Source organism: Camarhynchus parvulus, chromosome 1 (assembly GCF_901933205.1).
Source record: "Camarhynchus parvulus chromosome 1, STF_HiC, whole genome shotgun sequence".
NCBI classification, from domain to species: domain Eukaryota; kingdom Metazoa; phylum Chordata; class Aves; order Passeriformes; family Thraupidae; genus Camarhynchus; species Camarhynchus parvulus.
This window is the reverse complement of record NC_044571.1, coordinates 71,766,679-71,786,456: the sequence shown is the minus strand read 5'-3', so window position 1 is coordinate 71,786,456 and position 19,778 is coordinate 71,766,679. Positions and strand designations below refer to the sequence as shown.

General features: G+C 39.1%; 1 protein-coding gene across 1 annotated transcript in view; it reads right to left on the bottom strand.

The window, feature by feature from the left end:
- MICU2 (mitochondrial calcium uptake 2) overlaps positions 1–19,778 on the bottom strand; it is a 134,889-nt gene that overhangs the window by 38,684 nt on the left and 76,427 nt on the right. Inside the window, exons 3-4 of the mRNA XM_030962795.1 lie at positions 422–453; positions 234–309 (exon numbers count right to left, since the gene is read on the bottom strand). Coding sequence (XP_030818655.1) covers positions 234–309; positions 422–453 — 108 coding nt within the window. The remainder of the gene's footprint in view (positions 1–233; positions 310–421; positions 454–19,778) is intronic.

Here is a 19,778-nt window from a genome sequence, read left to right as displayed (position 1 = left end):
TCCAAGTAGGCTTTTCAGTTTCTTTCATGTCTCCTCCTGCACCTAAGAAGGCTTTCAACTCCCAGCCTCTTTACTCTCTCTTGTATAACTGATAGATTTGCCAGGGAGGCAGCTACTGGCTAGATGAAGATGAAATAAAATCTATGAAAACCTCTTTAAAAATACATTCAACTCATACCATATAATGAGATAAAAAGCAAGATTTATTTTTCAGTATCAAAAGTGCTCATTACCTTTATCACCAAGCTCTCTAAAAAAGGTTGGTCCTGGTTTAGCTTTGGCAACATACAGCAGTGCAGCATCTACCTCCTTTAAAGACACAAACAAGAAAATATAAAGCCAGTTTTGAAAAAGAGTTAATCACTTCAGTAACAGAAAGAATGCAAGTTCTTTTGAAGAAGGAAAGGAACATTTTGCTTACCTTTTTTGTCAGTTTCTTGGCTGAGGCTTTGCCTATAATAAAAAAAAAATCATCATCATTCAATAACAAACTGACTTTGAACTTTGATCAGGTTCTGTGGCATTTCTTCAGATTTTTATGGGAAAATGCTAAGTAATATGAAACAGAATATTTCATAACAGACAGTTTGTTTCTAATTCACATAATGATCATGAAAGGACAAGATTTAAAAATAATATGAGCAGTCTGTTCAAATGCTCTCTCAGCCTAGATTAAAGCACAGCCCACTTTCATATTGATGACCAACTTACTAGTATGACTTTACATACTGCAAGCTACAAATGTCACACAGATTCCAAAGCAAGACTACACAGCAAGAAACAGCTATAGTATTTACAAAGGGATTTCCATGCACACTTGATAGTCCTTGAAGTGCAGGTTGAGTATGTGAAAGCTAAGAAATACTCAAAAAAATTAAAATGTTGATGCTTCTATTAAGCAGAAGTAAATTGAACAATTCTGCTTTCTGAAAGAGCATCAGACGAAAATCATGCAAACTGCTAAGTGTTTCTTAGCAGGTTCAAGTGTATGCACTCAAATAGGGGAGTCACTGGCAGTATAGGTTATGCTCCTGTGCAAATCACATGTTTGAGGAGCTGCAATGTATCTGTAGGTATGTATGTAGCTGCAATGTATCAAGAGTGGAACATTCCAGCTGGTTAGGCAGGGATCACAGAAACCCTATGGTCAGGGACCAGCAGGAGCTGTGCATGTCCCTTCTCAGTCTATCTCTTCAGCACCTCTCACACAATTCTCCAAACCCTGTTGTCCTTCACTCTTACCTCTCTCAGCCCATCACACTCTTCCTTCATCACCATTTCCTCTGGATTCCAGCCAGCCATTTCCTCCTATTTATTCACACTGAGTAAGTACAAACTGAGCCACTTGGATGTGCTCTGTGGACTGGTGCCCCAGCGTGCAGCAGCCTGCTTAGCTCCATGCTCAGTCTCCAAGGCTACTTTGCTGCTTCACAGTCATTTTGCATCCAAAGGGTCACCAGTGCAGCACCACTATCTGGAAATGGGAATGATGGAGGCAGCCTGGTGGGCAGCTGTCAACAAACATCTACCAAGCATTTTCACAGGCCCATAATTTGGCCAGATGGAGGTGCCTTGTCAGTAAAATAGTGAATTTCCACAGCGCTGGCAAATGGCACGCCCAGCTGCAAGGGGTCTCCACTGGCAACTTTTGGCTTGGAACATCTCAACCAGCAATAGCTCGTTTTTCAGCACAGGCAAACCTGTACCCTGGCCTCTGCTCCCTCAACTAGCAGTAACAGTTTTGCTGATAAATTCCTCTCTTCACATCTCCTCCCCCAAATCAGCCTAAGGCAGACACCTGGCACATAACATTTCAACACAAATGTTTAAGTTTGACAAAAGTTATAAGCAACTAAAATTAGGGTTTTAATACTGGAGTGTTGAGTGACCCCAGCAACAGGTGTTGCCAGCACCACCTGTTACTGTGGATGAATACATTTTTGTGCAATGCCTATACATACATTTACACCCATATACACACACATATATAAAGCTCTATAGGTAGATACCTTTTAAGTAAAACAATGCACTAAATCCTCTACTTTGCCTCATTTGAGACAAAAGAAGTCAGACTAATAACATACTGGGAGAAGCAGTAACAATAGCTACATCCAGTAAAGCTGAGTCCTGAGCAGTGTGATGTAACACCACATCTAACACCAGTCCCTGCTGCAGAGCATTTTCATGAATGGCTGTTAAGCAAATTAAGTGATTTAGATCTCAGCTTTGAAATGTCACTGCTTCTATACAGCATGTTTCAATGTGAAACTGAACTGAAGCTGGTTTTTTGGCCCTGTCAGACCCACCTAGAGAGCAGCCTTATGGAAGGGAATGACTCAGGCTGTAGGTCTGCGAAAAAGAGTATCTGAAAGAAAAAAGAGAAAACTACCCTGCAATGTTTTTCACTGTACATGCTCCTTGTACTTGATGTCTGCACTAAAGCCAGCCATATACTCTTATCTGGTTAACAGCAGCTCCATTCCTTTCATTCTCCTGGTGATCCCAAGAGCATCACATCTGGATCAGCACCTGCCGCCACAGCAGTGTACTGGGAAGTAGCCTTTTGCCAGCATCAAGGAGGATGATGAAGGGAGACAAGCTGAATTCTGTGAGCTGGAACAGCAAAGGCATGGATAAATGATGCAAGGTAAGGAGAAAGTGCTGGGAGCTACAGCTGAGACAACAGTTGGCCAAGTTTGTGAGGCTGTATACTTGATTGATTGTTTCTGTGTTTCTCTTTGTGTTGCATTCAGCACAACAATGCTGAAACTCCTCAGCTACACGGTTTTGGGGAACAACATATCCTCACTGAGAATTACCAGATCTTGATAAAAATTAAGAAAGGGAAGGGAAGTCTGTAGTAGACGAACAGACTCTTCACCAGCCAGCACTTACAACTGCAATTGCCTAGAGCTCACAGAAATGGCTGTGGCAGACATCAACATCTGCCCTCCTGCATCCAGCCACAGCCACCCTCTGGAGGATATTTAAGATGCTGACATGTTGACTGACCTCTTTCAGAGGTGAAAAGACAGTAACAGCAATGATACAGAGATGCTCATGCTACCCTGACACGGGGGAAGGACTGGTAGAGCAAAAGAAGTCTTTGCTGAGTGGCAGAAGAGGGAGAGAAGAGTCATAATCACCCCAGGATATGGTGAGAGGCAGCACCAGGTGGGTCAGAATCGATCCTTGCAGCAACTGGACGAGAGGCAGCTGCTACAGTAAGACAGGAAAAAAGGCAGGAGGGAAAGGGACAGATTGAGAGAGAAACAAAGAGATTTCTACTTTTCAAAGCAGTAAATACAGCAAAGTAATAAATAATGGAGTATTTTAATGGTACTCTTCTCATATGGGCAGATGTCAGCAAGCATGTGTACTGGAGGGTAGGAATCTTGGAAAAAACACCCTGACACTAGGGACAGTAGTGTTATCTTTCATACTGGGATTTGTGTAAGATATTAGAATACAATCTTACAATAATATAATAATTTAAACTGTAGAATGAGTCTCCTCCAATAATTATTTTAATGTTTTCTAAGAATTACATCCAGTTTTATTTTATTGGTACTGTCACCAAATAAAATCATGTGTACAGACACAAATCTCTGTTTTCACTAGGAAACATACTTGAATGCTAATTTAGCTCTTGGTGCATATTTTCCCAATTTATTTACTTCTTAACACTGAGAACCCTTTAAATACCAATAAGGAAAGCTCTATTAATATCAAATGTACAGCCCTCTGAGGAATCAGGTCTTTTAAGACCTTGTCTAAAATAATTAGGAGAACGTTAACTCTGCTCTGCAGAAGATGCACTACAAAGGTTTGAACAGTTTTCTTACACAGCTTGTACACTGAAGAAAATAAGTGCCTCTTTCTTCCTATGAATTAAATATTGGTGCTGTGATTCCTCACACATGATTACAAATACATCAGGATCTAGTCTCTCTCCAAGGACCACAGGCAGTAGATGTAATTATTAGGGACTATTTAATCTAAAAAGTAGAAGATCTGCATGATTCAATTTTCTTTAGTTTTATTCTTTTACTTTGATAGATTCTTACTAATTGGAAAACTAATGACATAGTACCAAACTTGTTTGTAGCAGTTAGAGTCTTACTTAGATATGAAAAAAAGAAACTTGGAATTTTTATTGTTTTGAACTTGATTAAATGAGAACAACTTTTTTTTTCCCTACAGAGCTGCCACAACTATGCTGGAATGCTGGTTTAAAGGACAGTGAGTATTTTCAAGGGTCCCTACATATTTTACAGATGCAATAATTTCATTTTCACCACCTACAGCATATCCATGAAACAATGAGGTACAGAGGCACTTTTCATGGATAAAAAGGCATTTTAGCTTTTTCAGGTGTATGAATACCGAGTCTACTTATAAACACACAAGTTCTGTGCCGTTAGCCAAGAAAGTTAGTTGACAACTGTAATTAAGAAAATACTGCCAAGAGCCGCTGCATCAGTCTTCATTTGCCCTGGGCAAACCTGGGTATTTTGTCACTTACAAAACATTTCTTACAACAGAAATGTTTCCATCATCTATGGGGTTTTTTTCACTAAGAAGTAGAACAGACCTGACATCAGTGCTAGGATTACTGTTAGGAAAGGGCTGAATTGAACAAGGATGGACTTGCACACACAGTAACATCCTTTTACACCTGTAGAGCTAAGGACCAGCTTAGGTCTGACAAAAGATGTTTAGATTCAAAGAATGAGCAAAATCATGAATATCAACAACTCTAACAACAACAATCAAAGGGCAAAGTAAAAGTAGTTACTACTACTTGCAAGAAAACATGATTTTACATGTCTGCAACATTGCCTTATTTTTGTAATATGGAAATATAATTTAAATTTTGAATCAATCTTTCTCCATAGCCTGAAATTCAAATGTGAACAGTATAAAATAGGTATCCTTTCCTACAAGAACAAATTCCTGTCCTTTTATTCAGTACAGTCACTAAGATGGTTTGACCCGAATCTCTTTTTAGCTCCATTTCAAACATACAAAATTACAAAAATAAAAGGAAAATTGACCTTCCAGCTGTTTAATTTTGGATGGCATTCATTGCTATCTTTGTTGAATATTGACCTTGCAGGTTCAAGGTCATACTGAGGTACTATAAAACCATTTGGTTTTTTATGAAAAATTAGGATGAGAATAGCATTAAGTATATTCACAATTGAAACAAATTCTCATTCTCCAAAATGATGAGTGAAACAAACCTTTTAAATGGGATGGGTTTTCAGCACAGTTCTAATTTGAGGATCAGGGCATTTAAAAAACCATACCCACTGTACGCAGCTCATGCTGTGGCCTTTACAGCAGAGCCCACCCTGCAGCTTTGCCTGCCATGGGAACGAGGATTTGCATTTTTTCCTTTTAACTGGCTGCCAGCTTTCATGCAAGCTGAACTCTGAGAATCCTGCACCGGAGAGCTGGGTTAGATAAGAGTTGTGTATGTTGATTTCCTTGGGGAGATGATGTTAAAATTTCTGTTTAAATTAGCCTGAAATAGAAGATCTTTGACATTCAATAGCTTGTATTTCATTCTCAGCTCTCTTAGATAATTTTAATGATAGTGGACAAGTATGTTATATTAACAAAGTGTGCCTTTTTAAACCTACCTTATTTTTGTTCTCATTCTTTAAAGCTCTTCTATACATTTATAAAGTACTTACTGCTAATGAAACCAATAAAGGACAAAAATTCAAGATAGTAATTATTTCTTTAAGGCCTCCTTTTGAAATACTGGTGATATTGGAGATAAATGAAGGATAGCAAAAAAAATTTAGGCTTTTTGAGAGCATGACAAACCAAGTGGTCAGATTGCTATGCTAGCTCCTGGCAAACCAATATCTGAATAATAAATGAGCATGCAATTTAAATGAATTAAGAATCTACTTCAGCTAGAAAGCTTTTACTGAACTACTGCATTGCTCCATTGAAAGATAATTGATAAAAGTAATTTCAATCACATGAATTAGTACATTGAACCACCTGAATTGCATTCAAGTATGCCCAGTGGAAAAGGCAATTTGCAATTATAGAAGCTTCTGCTATGCTTTACAAAACAAGCTTTGCATCTGTCCTTCTTTACTTAAAGCAATCGTTCCTCTGAGGAAACAAGAAATACAGAGCGCTGGGATGGGGCCAGCACTGGCAAATCTCCATTTCAGAAGAGCAGTTGCATCAGAGCAAGTCAATACCAGGAGGTTTCTCAGTGAGTCAGGCAGCCCGGAGTAAAAAGGGTGGGATGCTGATGCAGAGAGGAAACATCAAAGGATGACACAGTCTTTTAGGAAACTGAAATAGACAAAAGAATTAAGATAAGCAAGTTTTCAAAACCTCTTAAAGAGACCATGGCACCAAGTCACCAGGAGTTCCAAAATAACCAAAGGCACTAGGGTAAAAGTAGATGCTGTGGTGCCTACTATAGTGCTTGCAAACAGCTCAGCCCTCACTGGAACTGTAGTTGTAGGAGTCTGTGGAAATGACAAGGAGAGCAGGGGAACACATTCTCCTTAGATTTTTATCCAGGGAAAGTGACATACTCCCAGATCCGCTCTCTTTCTAAGAACGTATCCGAGCTGGAGATAAGGAAAAGATGAGAATATGTTCAAACTTCCAAGCTTACCACAGGACTTGTACTGCAAGGACACACAGGATACAGAAAGTCATCTCTCCCAAACAACTGGAGCAGTCTCACAGGCCTGTCAGGGCAGTTCTGCAAAGGGAGCACGTGAAGCGAGCTAAGACTTCACGTGAAACACACAAGCAGCAAGAAGCCAAGCAGAGAGCACAACTGCAGCTGAGCATTTCCCCAGCAGGAGAGGCTGCCAGTCCTCTGGGCAGGCAGAGCTCAGCACTGGGGGGAGCATCTGGAAAAAAAATGTGTCATGTGAAATGCAAGTTCTCAAACTCCCAAATAAGCACCTCATGCTTGGTTCCTCTGGCTTCATTTAGATGTCTATAAATTAGGTGCCTAAATCTGAGTTAGTGATCTCTGTGGTGCTTTGCTGTAACTATGATAGTGTGAGGACATACCCAGAAAAAGATTTATAATTAACTCCGAAATCTGCTGCTCCTATTTCAGATGTGAGGAAGAGCTCATATGCCCAAAAGCTTGTCTAATTTTTCCAACTTAGAGCAACTGGTCTAATAAAAGATATTATCTCTTTCTGCAAACTTCATCCTGACTACTGACCTTAGGCTGCCTTTATAGTCAAGGGAGAGACACAGACAGAGAAAGGACAATTTATTCCAGGTTGAGAGAGGTATCCAACCCAGGTCTTGCACTTATCTGTTTCCTTCTTTTAAAGAAATGCTACAATTACTTCCTCTGACCTGACATTCAGCTTTTATATATGTGAGTTGGCCAAGTGAGTCCTTCTGCATGCAACCAGATAACTCACACTGCGACTGCTTTCTGTATTTGTTACGTCTGTAATCTGTTTTTTCCAACCTCCTCTCTAGCAGCCCAATGTTAGCAGTGCTAAGGACATGTATTCTCTGTTTTAATAAGAACTTAATCAGATGCAAGGACAAAGTTTACTACAGTTCAAGAGATGGAATGGCTGCATAATTGCAGCAATAAAGTCTTATAAAAGACAACTATGATTACCTGGAAGGAGCTGTATCCATAACACATATTTCTGAGACCAGAAGGGTGGAGAACAACTCCTGCAACTTACAGAGAACACTATGCAGTTCAGACTTTTGGGATTGATGGCATTTCCTGACTCTGCACAAAACCATAGTCCTTTCCACAAAGAGCAGGCAAGCAGAGCCACAACTCCCAAAAAATCCTGTTACAATGTTTAAGATTGTAGTCAGTCTTATCTAGCAAAGAGAACAGTACAAGCTAGACTATGCCTTCAAGAAGACTCAATTAAGGAACTTTGATCCAAACCTGAAATAAAGAAGGTTTAATTTGTGAATCATCACTCTCCTTAAGTCATCATCTCCTATTGTTAACAACACCTAGATTTTCAATACTACAGTGTCAGAGCACATTCTAGATTAGGATACTAACGTCAGACGATGATAAACTATTATGACAGCCTCCTAGCACTAGAGGTCTAGTTCTGTTCCTCTCCAAGGGAGCACTGGAAGTCCTGATCCTTGGCCTAAGGGTTCTGCAATCTACTTTATGGCTAGAGAAGATTATGATAGACGAACAAATAGAGGTAAGGACTACAACAGTGAAACAACACAGTTAAAAATCTGACTGCATACACAACTTGAGCAAATGGCATCTTAATTATAAGCAGAGATTAATTTGGATTCAGAATGAAAATGTGTGCAAATCATCCCAAGATCAAAATGAAGGAAGAAAAGGTCAACATCTTAACAAAGCCAGAAACTGATTCTTATCTCACTATGCAAAACTTGATTTAAGCTTATGTGCTCAATATAAAGGCCGCATTACCACAGTAGCAACTACTCCTGTTGTTTCATTCAGCTACTTCCTTTACAATACGTATTCTGAAGATCATCCCTGTCATGACAAACTGTTACTTTTGACATGCATCTTACAAAGTGCCAACTCTCCCCCCCTCCCATAACCAGTTAAAGACTAAGCACAAGAATACTAAAGATTGCTTATTACAAATTGGGTTCTCTTGCTGCCAAACATAACTGAGGTGCCACGTGGAGAATTCAGCCATTGGGTGAGAATGTATCATTAGGATAAAGTACCTTACTAACCCTGGAATAAGAAAAAAGAGGACATGTCAGAGAGGACCATCTTTTCCACTTTTTTGCTCTGATGCAATTTATTCCCTAAGGACAAACAGCAAATAATTTCAAACTATGTCAAATTATATGAAGTAACTGTATGGTTTATTAGTCTTTGATATGTACTGAATACTCCAACATGAAAGAATTACAGATAATAATCCACATGGGTCAACCACTTTGTCCTATTGCTCCCGATAGACTTTGGTCACGCATTATCTCATTTTAGGTGCACAAAAATACATGTTCACACATTTGAAATAGTATAAATACTAAAATTAGTTTCGAAAATGGCCTCAAGTTGCACAAGGGGAGGTTTAGACTGGAAACATTTTTTTACTGAAAGGGTTGTCAAGCATTGGAACAGGGTGGCCAGGGAAGTTGTGGAGGCACCATACCTGGAGGTACTTAAAAGACATGTGAATGTGTTGCTTAGGGACATGGTTTAGTGGTGGACTCCACAGGGTTAGGTTAATGGCTGGATTTGATGATTTTAAAAATCCTTTTTAACCTTAATAATTCTATGATTCCATGACTTGGCTTCAAAACACAATGGAATCACTAAGGTTGGTAAAGACCTCTAAGATCATTGAGTCTGGCTGTTAATGCAGCACTGCCAGGTCCGCCAGTAAACTGTGTCCCCAAGTGCCACATCCACAAGTCTTCTGATCACTTTCGGGGATGGTGATTTTACTGCTTTTCTGGGCAGCCTGTTCCAATGTCTGACCACCCATTAGATGAAGAATTTTTCCCTAGTACCCAGCCTAAACCTTCCTTGGTGCAATTTGAGGCCTTTTCCTCTTGTCCTGTTACTTTTTACCTGTGAGAAAAGGCCAACTCCCACCTGGCTACACCCTCCTGTCAGGCAGCTGCAGAGAGTGACGAGGTCCCCCTGAGCCTCCTTTTCTCCAGGCTGAACACCCCCAGCTCCCTCAGCTGCTCCTCACAGCACTTGTGCTCCAGACCCTTCCCCAGATCCGTTGCCCTTCTCTGGACACGCTCCAGCCCCTCAATGTCTCTCTTGCACTGAGGGGCCCAGAACTGAGCACAGGATTGGAGCTGTGGCCTCAGCAGTGCTGGGTACAGGGGGATGGTCACTGCCCTGCTCCTGCTGACCACAGCCTGGCTGATCCAGGCCAGGATGCCATCGGCCTTCTGGGCCACCTGGGCACACTCTGCATCATGTTCAGCTGCTGTCAACCAGCACCCCCAGGTCCTTTTCCACCAGGCAGCTTTCCAGCCACTGCCCCCCAGCCTGCAGCACTGCCTGGGGCTGTTGTGACCGCAGTGCAGGACCTGGCACTTGACCTTGTTGAACATCATACAATTGGCCCTGGCCCTTTGATCCAGCCTGTCCAGATCCCTCTGCAGGCCCTTCCTGCCCTCCAGCAAATCAACACTCCCACCCAACTTGATGTCATCAGCAAACTGACTGAGAATGCACTTGATCCAGATCATCAATAAAGATATTAAACAGGGCTGGCCCAAATACTGATCCCTGGGGAACATCACATTGTGACCAGCCCCCAGCTGGATGTAACTCCATTCAGCACCACTCTCTGGGCTTGGCCATCCAGACAGTTTTTTACCCAGTGGATAGTGCACCCAGCCAAGCCATGAGCAGCCAGCTTCTCCAGGAGAATGCTGAGGGAAACAGTGTCAAAGGCTTTTCCAAAGTCTAGGTAGACAACTTCCATAGCCTTTCCCTCATCCACTGGGCAGGTCAAAAATTGGTGAAATGAATTCAACTCCTTTGTTTGTGAAATAGATTGCTTCTTAAACTTATTCATCCAAGTACAAACTTTAGGATATTGTAGATATTGCTTATTCCTAGTGGAACAGAAAGAAAAAAAAATCCAATTATTTACTAATGAAGTAATTTAAAATTTTAAAAGTAAAACTAGAAATATTAAGTGAAAAAGTTTTATTTATTAATGGTATCAGCATGAAAAATGCACTGGTTACTGTAATTCTCTTCAGATATAGGACATTTATTGTGCTTGTGTCCAAGCAGTAAATAGCTGACATATCAGTGCATCTAAGCAATTTAAATTACTGCAGTGGGTAAGCAACCAGGAGCATTGACATTTCACATAAATTGCATGGGTTCTCAGGAGTATTGTAAATATAAATAGTACTTAGATCCAGTTTATGTAGAAGCTTACTTTTTTTAACTGGTTTTCCTGTTTCACCCTATCACATATCAAAATTATTTACACCATCATTAATACTTTCTCTTTTGTTTTGTTCTGTATTTTTTAAAAAAGATTTACTTCTACAACAGCAACACGCAGTAAAAGGTCTTAGAAATATTGCCAAAAATACTCAAAGGGGTGACAGCTGATTAGAAAAGTACAATGGAATTTTCCTAGAAATACCAGTTTGGGAAACTGTCATTCATCATATTATAGCACTCCCTAGTCAGACCTTTAGAAGAAAAAAAAAAAACAGAGAGAAAGAGGTGACTGATGTTTTTCTATACTGCCATTGCAAAATCTGGAAATCTCAACAGCAGGATGGCTGATTTCTATTGCTGCACTATTCTAATGATGGTGGTAATCATAATTCATTCACCTAGTGCCTTGTCCTTCCATCAAATCTCTAGAAATTGAGGCCTTCAGGGCTGCCTTATATCCCCACAGAGCAAACACATCCTTTTGAATATCTTATTGCTCTTATTTCCTTCCCAGTGGTAACATTCTAGGGAATTTATTACAGGCAGCACCTTTTTGGTGACTGTGAAAGATGGTCTCAGGAGTTTCTGAGAAGCTTGTGGGAAAACCCATGAAGTGGGGTTCCCCCATGGTTAAGGGAAATTACCTCACCCACAGAATAGCTGAAGTTGGAAGGGAGCTCTGGAGGTTATTGCAGTAACTAGAATGTCCTTATCTTCTCACAATGACAAGAGGAAAAAGCTCAAAGCAAGGTCAGTCAGGATCTATTGCCCAAGACTATGTTCAATTTGGTCTAGCATATGCTTGCAGACATTTGTTTCTAGAAGGGTTATGAATAAAAGACATCTCTCTTACTTAATACAGTCACCTGACCAATCCTTCCAAAAAGAAAATATCCATATATGTGCTTTTGTAACATACACTAACACAAAAAACATGCAATAGTTGGTAAGTTTCATAGGCTGTTTTTGGTTTTTGCCCCCTTGCTTATACTAAGGGCAACAACATTCTCATGCAGTGAAGGCTGTAGCCTGGCTTCCACTTCTCGCTGACAACCTACAGTATAGCACTTTTGCCTTATTAGTTGAGGCATGAGAGCAGTAAGCACTGGATTTAACAGTGAATTGGGACATTTTACTGAAAGGAAACAATTCTATATTGGTAATTTCATTAATGTGAAATGTGTGTTTAAGCTTAAGGCCCAGGACATTTAGTCCTACTGTCCAGAGCACAATAAACACCTGCAATTCAAACCCTTATTATGCTTCTCTTCCAGAACAAAAGCCCCATTCATGAACATGCAATTTACAGTGACTAGCTGTCCGAGGGTGCTGCTTTTGAGTTCAGAGAACAATTACTTTGTAAATTATAACCAATACAGATTCTATAGGAAAGAAAGGATTAAGTGAACACCCACTGGATGGTGTTCAATTACTGCATGGGGTGACTGTGCTAGTTACACCTCCTATTCACCTTTGCAGCAGACTTTTCTTGAAGAAACAACAAATACATTTGTATTAGAGGACAAAAAGGGGATTAAATAATTCTCTTAACTGGAAATGTGGAAAGGCTTTAGTAAATTATTCGCCATCTGTGTTGAATGTCAATAAGAGGAATTTCTAAAAGATATGACAAATATAAACAAAAGAAAGCACACAAGATTGTTTTCGGTCCACTTGCTACTAGTCAACAGTTTTACACCAAAAACCTTGTCTTTTTGCAGTTGATAATATTATCTGTTTGTTCTCCACCTTCCCAAATTCTGCTGACATCATCCATTTAAAGACAAGGGCTCATAAACACTCACCAAAGAAACAAGTCCATTTTGCAATTAGTTTTATTAAAAGGATGAACTGAATTATTGGATGCCTACTCTAGCAGAACCTAATGCATCACTTTCTTTTTTAACAGAAGCTGAATAATTGCAACTAATCCCCACTAATGTTAGTGAATCAGCTTAAGGAAAGAGAGGAAAAAAAAAAAGAAACTAATAAAACTGCTATTTTAAGGGAAGAGACTTCTGGCATAGGTGCAGTATTGTAGCACTTCAGATGTTTTAGATTCCTGGGGATGACAAGGATGATAATGATAAAGGGAATTGCTATTCAGAGCTGAATTTAGATAATACTGTCATTGCAGAATTTCCAGAAGGAATCTTTTCCTTTATAAGGCACTGAAGTGCAACCTTACATGAAAATTTTAGGAAGGCCATTTTAGTGCAGATGACATCCCAGTCATGACATTACTTTTTCCAACTGCCATTGTGGAAAGGTAAGAACATTCTAATAACCATGTTCAGGAATTTTCGTAGAGAAGACACTGTCTACTGCTTTGAGCGTTTACTGATCCTGCACAGACCTACTTCACTATTTCCATAGCTCTCCAGGTTCAAACATTATTGCAATCTCTACTTTTTCTCTCCTTCTTTCTTCTCTTGTTTAATTGGAGTTCCTTTCAGTGGCTGACTTGCTCTCCTTCAGTTGATGGTCCACATCATTCTCACCTTTATCTTTAAATTAGCCTGGAGTTTCTTTCCACTTCTAAGATTAGCTCATTCTGTTATTAGCACACAGAAAATCTCCAAGCAAACCAGTAACAGCCCCTGCTGAGTCTGACTTGTTTATACACCATTAACATCTGCCACATAGCAATTAACAGATGTTTGGAAAGCTTTCCTACAGCAGGGGCTCCAAGGGTATGTAAATGATAACAGAATACTCATGGTTTTTAATTTATGGAAGGTTTAACCTATTTTTGCCATGCAAAAAGCTCAGTGAAGAGATTCTGTTAGGTTTTTTAAGTTTCTCTGAACAGCAGAGTGAAGACAGTTACATAAAACTAACTTGAAACATTGCCTTTATCCAGTAGACATTGTGGTAATGGAAAGAGGAGCAGGATCATGAAAAGTCTGAGAACTCTCCTGAGACTGGAAGAACTAAAGTTAAGAGAAATCATAGAAGGGCTTAAAAACAGGTGTTAATACCTTATTACACTGGTCAAAACAGTTTGGTAAATGTGCAACTCAGAAAAAAATTAATACTGATAATAGTATGTTTAAAAATTATTGACATGATGTATATCAGCCTTCTGTAGCAGTAGAAACAAAAAGTCTTGTGCCTCCTCTACACCAGAGGACCTCCTTTAAGGAGGTCCTAAAGAATGAACTTTGAAGACTGAATAAGAGAAGAAAAGATAAGCCACCACTTGACCCTTTGACTTCAAACTCCTCACACAATAAAGAAAAAATCTTTCAGAAAGAAAAAAAAATCTAGACAAAGATCATGAGTTTCTTTCAAAAAACAAGTTGTTATTTTCTATAACTGTCTTATTTCCTCAGGAAAAAAAAAGTTCCTCTCCCTGAATTCAAATAATCTGATGAAGCAAACCTCTAAAACACATTTGGCTTTACTCTGGTTTTTATTTTACAGTCATATTTTCTGAAGAATTCTGACCATATTAAGCACCAGAGGAAACATTGTAATAGGTCAAGACAGAAATAGAACAGAAATTTATTCAGTACATATAATTAAGAAGGCAAATCCAAATGCAGAAGTACACTTTACATCAAAATTCCCACTAATGTCTCATTTAACTTTCAGCAGCCTTCAGTATACTGGGCTTCTGTGTCCACCACTTCCAATTACCTTTGTGTTGTGTCTTTCCTGCCATTCTCAGCTTCTCTGACAATACTAATTTCTCCTCCAAGAGCAATTTTGGACTGAAAAAATGAACAATTTTTTTCTTTCCCTGAGCAGAAGTCTACCTTACCTGGGGGCATCAAGCCCTTACCTGTACATGACCTCCTAAGAGGCTGTCCTTTGCCAGATTTCTCTTTTTCTGTTTTAATCACTATACAATGATTATGCCAAAAATTTCCTCACCTATGGATGCAGAAAATAATTTGCTCTACCCCAGTATCCTCAGCTTGGCAGAAACATGGAGGTACAAATGATGACCAGAGCACCTTTGGTGCTGGAAGCTGTTCTGCACATAGTGACTGCGAGTGGAGCACAGGCTACACGCATTTCAGCATTTTGCTCAAGTGAGCATTGCTTTGAACCATTTTTCTCCTTAACTAAAGCTGCAGTCTGACATTCAGAAATTTCAGCAACAGCCTTAATTTAAGAAGTTCCTGACTTTCATCCTTGTTCCATCCCTCAGACCACAGTGATTGATAGCAGATTGTGTTGTGAGCCAGGGAATGACACTGGCTTTACACAGATAAATCAGACTCAGAAAAGCATGGAGTAAAGATGCCTGCATGAAGCTGTGGAATGGATGGCCTCACCCAGACAGAGGAGATAAAAACAAACTCAGGTTTGCTAATCTAACAAGACTAGGGCTGAGTAGTAGCTTAATTATCCATAATGTATCACAGAGCTAAGGTTCAAAAGAAGAAAATTCACTATTTTAGGAAATGGGAAATGTGAGCATAAGAGCAAGAGGGTTTATACAGACAGTGACTACTCTTAGAGTAGGGATATCAGCAGAGTTTTTAAGCAACAGAGATATTGAGTCACTGTTTTCAATAGAACCAGTGGTTAAAAATGATGTTAAATTGAGGATGAAAAAATGTACGCAAACTATATTTTTAGTTTTTTTTATTTTAAACTGCTGAAATAGGAGATGACTTACAAAACATATATGATAAATTTTGAAACACTTAGCTATGAAATGTTAAAGACAAGTTCTAAGCCATGAAGTATTTTACTAATAGAGGATGCAAATCCATAAAAATACAAAATCCAAAAAATAAAAATAAAAAAAAATAAATTATGAGATATTAGATGTTAACTTAGGTTAGCAGTGGCAATAAATATGGTTGCTCTTACAATGGTTTGACTAAGCAGCTATCCTTTCTCCCCTTTACAGAAATCCGGGACATAAAGAATAGCAACTGTCCTCTTGGAACGAACATTTATTTTAGCTGCAAAGGAGAGAGATTGAAACAACAAATGAATCAAATTTTAAATGGGCTTTTTATAATTCTCACAGTTGGTACAAATGAAAAGCAAACAATGGACAGCTTTCTTCTAGTGAAAGTGTAGAGTAATTTATGTTGCCCAGCGTACTTTTAAAATGACCATACTGGTTTAAAAGACCCTCTCACTTTTTCAGCAGTACAGACTGCCTTTACCACCATACAGCTGGCAAAAAATGCTTCTCCTTAGCCAATTCAAGGAAAGCCAGAGAAGTAGACGAAACTTTTGAGCATTAGATTTTGTAGTTTTTCCCAAGAAACTGACAGTGAAGCAGAAGGAAGCTCTCACATTCTATGTCACCAACAAATCCACAGAAAAGAAAAAAATAAATGCTATTGTCAGGGTGTGAGTGACACACAAACACAAGTACACCTCTTCCCCAGAAGAAACAAAACCCCAACATTTGGAGAGGAGCAGAAAAGGAGAAAAGTCCTCTGTGTACTGCAACTGGCAGTTTCCCTAGTGGGATACGTGACTGACTATGAGCTTGCCAATACCAATGCAGCAGCAAAATTTCACTGTCTCAGTAGTTCCAGAAGTATTGGCACAAAGGACATGCATTCAAGACTTGAAAAGAAGGCTGGCGCCTGGGAAAACGAGCTGCATCTTTCTGAAGACTTCAAACATCAGTCCTGAAAGACAACTGGAACAAACTGAAAAACATCAAAAGGTAGCTGTCTTGGCCATGTCTTCTATTTAAATTCCATGCAAGGAGCCCATTTTAGAATTTTTATTAAGCCAAGTATGATTGCAGCTCTTGGTAAACAAAGTTGCTGGACACTGGCATTTTATGTATACTAATCAGCTGAGAAAAGCAGCTAGAAAAACCAAGAATGGCCAGGTAGGATGGATTTGTACCTATCAGCAATGCTGAACTACTTTTTGTCTGGTGACAACCAAGGCAGGATTTGTTAGAAAATGTAGTATTTTTTGTTAGCTGCGTCTGTAAAATCCTTTCACTTTCAGGCTTTTCCAGCTCTGAGAGGAAAGATATTTAAAAAAAGATGTAGCCAGCAGAATGGATGATGGTGTGAGGACCTAAACTCTCTGAGGGACTGGACAATACTGATGACTGATTACTAAGAATTGTCTCTTGTCTGCATTCTCCTCTGCAGTAATGAAGCTGGTGACCCAAGGGAGGCACTGCCATACAAGCAGGTGGCTCTAACAAGAGGAACCTGTGTGTTTTACACATGGAAAAATGTCTTTGAACTCAGTATTTGCTTTTGTTTCACAGCAGATGAGGAAGGCTACTGAGCACAATAAGTGCTATAACCCACTGCAGGTGCAAGGCTGGGGAGTGAAAAACAGAGCATAACCTGGCCAGTTTCTCACTTAGGGAATCAGTGCCAGTGTTTTCCAAACAGGGAGCAATGGAACTGCTCAACAGTGCCCCTGGAGACGCCAGCTGTTTGGCAAGTAAGGACAGCTCCTCTCACCTACCAAAGAAGGCTGCACACCTTGCCTGCTGCTACTGCCTAGAAGCAAAGTGATTGATACTCTGTGGTTCTACCCTAGGCATTTTAAAAAAAACTTCATAATGTAATATTTCTTATGAGAACAAGAAGGAGAAAAATACTATCAAGGCTAGTAAAAAAAGAATAAATCATATGACTAATTCAATAAAAATTCAGCATTGGCCTAAGGAAAAGCACAGAACCATCACTACCAAAAGAGTTACAAACAACTGAAAATATGAGGCCAGAATGCATGCTAGATTTTGGCAGGAGTCTGACCCGCACTCCTGGCACCTGCTATCATCCATCAGTGGTCTGCAGATCCTCATCAGTTCTTAAATAACTGAATGCAAGCCAAGGAATTTTAAAACCAGACTGTACTCCTTAGGTATAAACCAATACCTGTCTGTGTTGAGGACATACATTGCAAGAAATTAAAATACACTTAAGAGTGAAAAAATTCATTGAATCTGTTTTCACGCTACATCTGTTAAGACTTAATTGTCAGTTAAGCAGGATGTTTCAGAACTGATTAAGTTCCACTGAATTATTAAAAAAATACTGAAGTAATCTGTCAAAAAGTATTTGGAACCTGTGGGAGAACAAATCCCAAAGATATTTTCTGTAGTATGTTGACAGTATGTTATAAAAGCAGTTGAAACAGTGTGTGGTGTTCTAAAAAAATAAAAAAATCTTTAAAGATAGGAAAAATACTCAGAGACCAAGAATGATTGTATGAGCTCTTGAAATGTGCCCATATGTATAGAAAAAGTGCCTTCTCTGTTAGGTATTTCAAATATCACATTAGCATCTCACAAAACTGGAATACTTGACTAAAGCAGAAACTGTTGCAAGACTTCTGAAATTCTAAAGCAGATGATGTTTATACAACAAGCAGACTCCTGTTATTAATAACCAGATCTTTCCATTACTTGCACTACAAGTATTCTGTATGAGCACAATATACTTCCATTCGTTTCAGGGAATCTGTTTTCCATTCAGATGCCATTAAATAACCAATAACTTTCACACTTTAAATAACCAAATCCTTCAAGATGTGCATTGAGACCACTTGCCTCTTGCTCACAACTCTGCTGAAGCCTGATTGCTTTTATTATCGGCGCTATTTTTGTGCTGAGTTTTGTGCTGAGTTTTTATAAATTGCTTTCATTCATTGAGAAACTGTAATTTATCTTCTCATTGAACTGTTTTTCTGAAAGGTAAATAGCTATTAATGTATGTTCAAATGATCTTGTCCAAGTTTTTACCTAACCAGTAAGCATTGCAGTCAATTGAGCTAAGAACTCTCAATCTGCATCTCTCTTCAGCCAGTCTTCAATGCCACAAAGAGAAAAATAGGAATCAATCATAACAGAGACATGAGTTCAATGTAACCTTAAGTTGTCTCACACAGACATATCTGCAAACATACAAATGTAATTAATACAATTTCAGTATAAATTTAAGGATCAAAATATATTTTCCTATTTAACTGTACAAGGAATGTATCTCAGGTACCCTCAACACGGTTGAAGGTAGGAAAATAGAACTGAAGGGGAAAAAAAGGACATATTTGGACATATTTTCCCTCTGCAATGACATGCTAAAACATGCTCCTTTTTAAGTGATTTTGCTCCATGGTTCCCTTTTCTCCTGCTCTCCCATCTGACCATGCACACTTCCTTGCTGCTGCAGCCACAGGGCTACAGAGCTGGAAGCCAGCACTCACCTAACATCTCTGCTCTCAGCACTGCTCCCCTTCATCTGTTTTTTGGACTCTCAATCAAATACACTTTTCTGAAATATGGATGAAAACAAATAAGTTGGTACAGATGCCAGTGGTTAATACACCAAAAAAGAAGCCTGGCCAGCAGAGCAGATTTGAATGCTGCAGGAGGGAACACTGCATTTCTCCTCAAGAATCCATCTTTGATTCTGTTGTGTAGTACCTTGTGATGCAACCATTATGAAAGTGGATTAGTGTTTATTTTGAGTTCACAAGCAAACATATAGACATAATAGACATAAATACACATTATCAAGATCATAGGAATTTCTGCCATATTTCTAAACAAAGAACTATTTACCATGAAATTAGTTTATAGATAAACATACAGCCCATGGATGTTAGTTATCAGAGTTAACATCTAATTGATGAGGACAAAACAAAAAACAAAAAACTCCCTTATTTAGTTTAATTAATTACCAACAACTGGCTGAGGCACAACATTAGATCTAAAACAATATAGTATTTTATGCACAACACCTATTTTAATGTTCTACTTGGACACTTAGGGGAAGTGAATGTAAGTTACTTTGAAGACTCTGACAGGGTGGTGGTAGGATTTCCTAATGCTTTTTGGGTGATGAAGAATAGCTGAGGATGAAAAATCCACAGTATGGAA